General features: G+C 36.4%; 2 protein-coding genes across 5 annotated transcripts in view; one reads left to right on the top strand and one right to left on the bottom strand.

Moving 5' to 3' along the window:
• The window catches only part of LOC105456064 (DNA-directed RNA polymerase III subunit RPC1), a 13730-nt gene extending 8398 nt beyond the window's left edge, over positions 1 to 5332 (bottom strand). Inside the window, exons 1-8 of one of the 4 annotated variants that reach the window (XM_011699843.1) lie at positions 5172 to 5332; positions 4732 to 4933; positions 3405 to 3540; positions 3175 to 3324; positions 2752 to 3099; positions 1203 to 1535; positions 984 to 1121; positions 711 to 908 (exon numbers count right to left, since the gene is read on the bottom strand). In XM_011699843.1, the coding sequence (XP_011698145.1) occupies positions 711 to 908; positions 984 to 1121; positions 1203 to 1535; positions 2752 to 3099; positions 3175 to 3324; positions 3405 to 3540; positions 4732 to 4775 (1347 nt within the window). In that variant the 5' untranslated portion in view covers positions 4776 to 4933; positions 5172 to 5332. Of the gene's footprint in view, positions 1 to 710; positions 909 to 983; positions 1122 to 1202; positions 1536 to 2751; positions 3100 to 3174; positions 3325 to 3404; positions 3541 to 4731; positions 5000 to 5171 lie in introns of those variants that run through there. The other 3 variants (XM_011699842.1, XM_011699841.1, XM_011699839.1) reach the window with 3 other exon arrangements.
• Positions 5333 to 5961: 629 nt separating this feature from the next.
• The window catches only part of LOC105456068 (replication factor C subunit 1-like), a 7232-nt gene continuing 6383 nt past the window's right edge, over positions 5962 to 6810 (top strand). Inside the window, exons 1-2 of the mRNA XM_011699847.1 lie at positions 5962 to 6164; positions 6445 to 6585. Coding sequence (XP_011698149.1) covers positions 6156 to 6164; positions 6445 to 6585 — 150 coding nt within the window. The 5' untranslated portion in view covers positions 5962 to 6155. The remainder of the gene's footprint in view (positions 6165 to 6444; positions 6586 to 6810) is intronic.

Below are 6810 nucleotides of genomic sequence, written 5' to 3' on the forward strand. Positions count from 1 at the left end.
GACGTGTGCTCTTCCGATCTTATTAGACTCTTAATGCCTGATTTATTATTTCCGGATTATCGTTTCTTAGATTAAAGAGTCTTTATATAGTATATGTCAATTTTAAAATAAATTAACTTTCAATATCAGGGGCTTTCGATATGGAGTCACGTTTACTTTCTAAAGGGATAAAATTAAATTTAAAAAATTCAAAAAATTTCCCTGAGAACCAGTAAAATTCCATGAGAATCCATGATTCCTTTTCAAGAGTAAAAATGAAATTCCCTGAGAATTTCAGGTTTTCCCGGTAGTACCCACCCTGTTAAAATATAAGAATTTAGGAAAAAAGTCTAATGAGTCAAGATTTGTATGCCAGAACTTTGTACATATTTTATAATGTGAACAGTAAACTAACGGACTCTCGCACTTAAAAAAAACAAGAATTGAAGAAAAAGGCTAATGAGAGTCAGGCGTGGTACTTGGTGCGCATAAAATATTTAATTTTTAATAGTTACCTAAGTACAAAATATAAAAAAGTGTACTTATTTACTTGTAACTATTAAAAATTAAATATTTTATGCGCGCCAAGTACCGCGCTTGACTCTCATTAGCCTTTTTCTTCAATTCTTGTTTTTTTAAGTGCGAGAGTCCGTTAGTTTACTGTTCACATTATAAAATGTGTACAAAGTTCTGACATACAAATCTTAATTAAAATCACGTATGCAGATTACCTGCAAATCTTGGGCGGCTTTGTTCCGATCGCCATATCTAAGATAACGCCTGTCCAGCGAGTTCTTGTATTGTATGTAGTTCGCTCCGGGATGTATGTCCGGACCGTTCCTCACCAACTTTCGCATCAGTTCTATGTTCGACGGAGTGACCCTTTCGGGATACGTTAAAGTCTTTGCGACGTGCACAGGTACACCAACCTGCGTAAGGAGATTCCAATATTAATATCGGACACGTCGCAGTGTCGCTATCCGATTTTCGTTCGCGAAACTCACCTGTTCTATTCGGAGATTCGGATCGGGCGAAATTACCGTGCGAGAAGTGAAATCCACACGTTTGCCAGACAAATTACCGCGAAAACGACCCTGCTTCCCCTTCAATCTTTGCACTATACCTCTGCCAAACTTTTTAGGCTGAAAGTATCAACGTGTGTTATTAGAGAATAAAAGGTACAAAAGAAAAGAGGGATCTTTTCGGATCCGTTAAGAGCTTACCTGTATGAGCGGAGGTATCCCAGACAATTCACTATTAATGTAAAGACCGCAATGCAGTTGAAGAAATTCCCAACTTTCCATAAACTTATTTATATTAACGTTCTGCATCTTCTGCTTGCGAATAAAGTCATTGATAAAAGCTATTTCAGATAATTTCATTGTCAGAGAATCTTCATTTGTACCAGCTTTCAGGTCAGACAGAACACTAGGTCTAATACAAATTGGCGGCACGGGAATTCTTGTCAGTATCAAATCTACTGGCACGGCACACTCGGGATTCATTAACAAGAAATACATATCGCCCGTTGGAATTTTATTGAAGAGTTCTCGCACCTTAAAAAATGTTTGAATATTATAAATTATGTAAATTTAACTCAAAACAAGTATATTAAATAAAAATGTAATGATTATTTATATATATATATATATATATATATATATATATATAGGTATATATATATGTATGTATATATGTATGTATGCGTGTGCGTGTGTGTGTACATACATAATTATTTATTTAAAATTAAGCCGTTAGTTAGGTATTATTTTATAATAAATAAAATTATATAGTCTTGACCACAAGTATAGAGCACAATTGATATAAATGTTTTATGTCTAGCATAAATTGCATAAAATGCATAAATTGATATAAATGTTTTATGTCTAGCAAAAATATATTAAAACAGTTTTATTGAAAAATATTTATTTTTACAATTTTAATATTTTGTTAGTCATTCTTTGACTTCTATTACTGCCTTTTCCCCCCCAAAAATGCAATAAATTGAGCTTTATGCTTATGGCCAAGGCTGTCATTTTTTTCATATAAATATATATACAGGGTGTGTGCCAAGTCTGGAAATGTCAAAACAACTTTCGAAGTATAGAACTGAATTTTATAGGGATACAATAGGCTCATAAAATCTATCATTTAAGCTTGGAAACACCCAGCTTAACACCTCCGAGAGCGAAGGGAGGGGATTAGAAAATCTTTGCAAAAAATTATATATATCTTTTTACAGCAACTGTTCGCTTTATGCCAATTGGTTGCTCATCTCATTATTTTTGTGCATAAAAGTATTAAGTATTAAAAGTATTAATTATCAAGAAATCAATAGTTTGTGTTGAGATATTTTCAATTATCATGCTGTATTCAAAATACAGCATGATAAAGTATAAAATATCTCGTAAATTATTGACTTTTCGATTTCTTTATCTTAATAATTCGATATGCAGAAATTATAGAATATTGTTATAAAAAAATTATATTTTGTTTAAAAAAATGAAATGATCTCCATGTGACTTTGAAAATCTTTTTTAGGGAAATTGATTTTATCATCATTTGTCCCTTTTCTCTCTCTCATATTCTACAACTTTTATCTAAAAATTTTTTCGTATCTTGCGCATTTTTCGAGATACATATTTACCTGAAGAAATTAAAATGGAACATCCTGTATATAAAATTCTTATATATATATGTGTGTGTGTGTGTGTGTGTGTGTAAAATTCTTAACATTCTAACCATTAATATATACTTTCTTTGGAATCATACCACGTTCGGATATAGATATTCATCAAATACACATCTGTAGTTTTGATCTATCATATTCTTGTACTCCTTGTCCTGTTCCATCCTTGGAGCTAATTCAGCCAATCTTTCTTGAATAATAGGATCCGTTTTCTTCAGGTTCTTGTACTTCTCATGAACGATCTTGAGAAAACCAGCCTTCTTCACAGGGCCGTTATTTGCTTTGCAGTTCGGACACTCTGCCTTCTTCCTCGCCTTCTCCCAGATCTGCTTGCGCAACGCTTTACGCATTAAGTAATCCAAATTTGGATTTTCTACTCTGCGCAAATAAAGCTTCCTCTCTTCTTGCGTCAGCAAAACGTGACCGCATCTCTGTGGAAATTATAATTCAGTCAGTCCCGGAAGCGTAATTACGTAATTGAATCTCCCGACGAAGTTGCCTGTTACCTTGCAAATCGTCTGCAAAATCTGGATGATAGATCTGAAGTAGCCGACGTGGAAGACCGGCAGTTCCAGATCCTGATACCCAAAATGTCCCACGCAGTCGTTCAGCTTTTTGCCGCATGTTTCGCACTCGACTCCCGTGCTGCTCACTCCCTATGGACAAGGGCGGTCAGTTTTAAGAATTTTGCGCTCAAATGAGAACGAAGGGGATATGTACAATCTTTGGAGTATACCATGCGCCTGTCGAGTGCTCCGTGCAGAACTGGTGTACGATTCGTATCCTCATTGTATATGTTGTTGGAGATCATCTGCACGCTAGACTGCATATACATATTGTGCATGCTGTCCACGCAGAAGGATATATGGGAGCTGGATAAAAAAAAAAAAAGATGTAAAGTGGCAAGATTACGCGTTATACAAGAGGTAAACCGCTAACCAGAATCACGTATGTACACCAATATCCGGTAATGTCCGAGGTGATGCCCAATTTCTGACCAACCGTAATGCCCCACGGATAACATTGGGGAGAGCAATCTTATTATTCAGCGTAATTTACTTAATATTCACACTTTATTACGCGTTGTAAATATGTGTGTGACATAAGACAATTGTCAATTGTTTAAAACGTAATAGTGCCCAGTAATGTACAATTTTTGACTGACCGTAATGCCCCATGAATAACATCATCATGAGGGCTATCTTATTATTTAGCGTAATTTACTTGATATTCACACTTTATTACGTGTTGTAAATATGTGTGTGACATAAGACAATTGTCAATTGTTTAAAACGTAATAGTGCCCAGTAATATCCAATTTCTGACCGACCGTAATGCCCATGGATAACATCATCGTGAGGGCTATCTTATTATTTAGCGTAATTAACTTGATATTCACACTTTATTACGTGTTGTAAATATGTGTGTGACATAAGACAATTGTCAATTGTTTAAAAATAAAACGTAATAGTGCCCAGTAATGCCCAATTTCTGACCGACTGTAATGCCCCACAGATAACATCGGTGAGAGCAATCTTATTATTCAGCATAATTTACTTGATATTCACACTTTATTACGTGTTGTAAATATGTGTGTGACATAAGACAATTGTTAATTGTTTAAAAATAAAACGTTAAAGTGCCCAGTAATAATGCTCAAGAAATATCCAATAATGCCTAGCAATGTCTTGAATCTGTACACTGCAGTGCCCTCAGTGGTTTACCCTTTGACATTATACTTGTGTAATGTTGAAGGATAAACCGCAAGAGATGCAACATGATTTCGCATACAAATTAGCGTTATTTTTTGCCCGAGAGAGAGAGAGAGAGAGAGAGAGATCTCGAAGAGAATAACACTTTACCGGGCCGGTTGTTCTCCCTTCGGTTGAACCATGTGGTAATTTATCTAATATTCTAATGGATAAATACCTGCAATGCTACTGCTCAACAAAATTATTATTATTATATTATTTTTATTCAAGAAATTGCCACACAATTTATTTGAGAAGAAAACAGCCCGGTTCTGTCTTTAAATTCGTTAAAGTAAATAAATTTATACATACACTTCGCTGGCGATGTTAGTCTCCCTGAATTGTTCCTTCACCATTTTGATCCTTGAGCATGTAATACAGCCGCGAATAATCTAATTGATTCTCAGTAGTTCCTCTTTTCTTTAGGTCTATCTCTTTCGATCAAGAATCCAGCAGTGGGCAACTCCATTCATGTTCGAAGAGAAATCTCCATTCCGTAAACACGTGTTCTAACCTAACCTAACCACTGAGAAATTGTTAGAGCTTTTTCTTTCCCACGTGTATATATGTATATATATATATATATATGTGTGTGTGTGTGTGTGTGTGTGTGTGGTGTGTGTATGTATGATGTGTATATTTGTGGCAATCGAGACGAAGGTATTAGTTAACTGTTAAAATGATGCAAAAACTTAGTATGATTAAATTCTTGAGAGAATGGAATTTGCTTTCGCGAAGGAAAATAGCCTAACCTGTCGTGAGAATTCGAGAACGGAGAATGTCGAGAGGGGAGAAACACCAACACGAGGCGATCAGGCGATTTGGAGTGTTGGACGTGTTTGGACTGGTGGACGGACATTAGACATACGGCCCATACGGGCCGGCCGGTGCTGTCGCCCGCCGGTGGCTCTACGCCCCACTTCGTTAGATTAGAATTTAGATTGATTACGATCACAAGACAAGTTCCGATACTTCCGATTTGGCCCATTTCTATCAATGCAGATTGATTTTAATCACGATTTTAAATTGCTCTCTTTATTTTTTCTAATTCGTAAAATCAGAAGAAAATAAAAAGTAATTTAAATCAAGGTTAATGTTAATCTATACATTGATAGAAATGAACATTAATCAATGATTATAATTTTATGACGTAATATATATAAGATATATATCTTATCTTGTTTTAGCAGAATTAAAATATTATCTATAATTATTATAAGGGAATATTATTTTGTCAGCACGGACAGAATTTCGTGTTTGTCTGTTTGAAAAGATTAAATTGGATTAAAAACAAAATGAATTATGTAGTTAAAAATTTTGCTTTTAAAAAAGCAATTCTGCCGATCAATTGAATTAATCGCCGATTAAAGTTTAAAGTTGATTAAAATTCTACCAATTAAGTTGCTCCTTGTTCGCCGTGGGGACTTTTAGGACGCACTGATTGGCTGTCGAAAGGACGGCTCTGGAGTTTTCAGAAATTCCCTATCCTGCGGCCAGTCACGTGCTTGAAAGACTTGTCGTGTGACGAATGAAACTCACTCAATTCGTGGCATTCGCGCCGTTTTGCCGTTTGCGTGTGGCGCGTGTATTTTATGGATCGATTGCTGCTGCGTTTTTGTTGTTTATTGCTGTCGCGTAAGAAACAAAATTCGGCCGATTATGCCGGCGTGACAGTTGCGAGCGGTAATATAAAATTACGCCTTGCGGGCCAAATATCGGATTGAAATACTGCGACAATGCCGCGGGTACGTACAGACTACAGCCGGATGCTGTTAGGTTAATTGCGTTATTGCTCTTATTCCGATTTCAATTCCCCTCCTCCCCCCCCCCCCGAGGCTTCACGACGATCCGCCTAATGCTGCAAATGCTTCGGAGGATTTTTTCCGATTGGTCGATTAGTAATGAAAATTCTTTCTTCTTTTGATTGGTCAATCAAATGCCTCGAAGCATTTGTAGCGTTAGGCGGACAGCACCCCCGCGAACTCGGGAGAGGATCTTTCATGCATTCGTGATTCGTTTCCGCAGGACATTAGATCTTACTTCACGTCGACCGCGACTTCTAAGAAGAGCGAGCCCGTTGTTGCTTCGAAGCCCCAGAAGCGGCGTGTCGTTTTCTCGTCGGACGAGGATGATGAGAAACCGAAGTCGTCCACGAAACGTTCCAAGGTGTTTTATCTCTTGTTATCTGCGTTGCTGTTATCGCTTATTTGTTACAAGGACATAAGTAAAAAAAAATGTCATTTTTAAGTTGCTTGCAGAAAAGGAGTCGAAATAGGGTAACTGTCCCTATTAGTGTGTTCTGAACCTATTAGTGTGTGAACCTTTTATATTTAAATAAGTCATAAAAATAAACTGGTACAAATATATAGACAAGATCGGAAGAGCACACGT

The sequence above is a fragment of the Wasmannia auropunctata genome, unplaced genomic scaffold (assembly GCF_000956235.1).
Source record: "Wasmannia auropunctata unplaced genomic scaffold, wasmannia.A_1.0 LD335787.1, whole genome shotgun sequence".
Taxonomy (NCBI): Eukaryota; Metazoa; Arthropoda; class Insecta; order Hymenoptera; family Formicidae; genus Wasmannia; species Wasmannia auropunctata.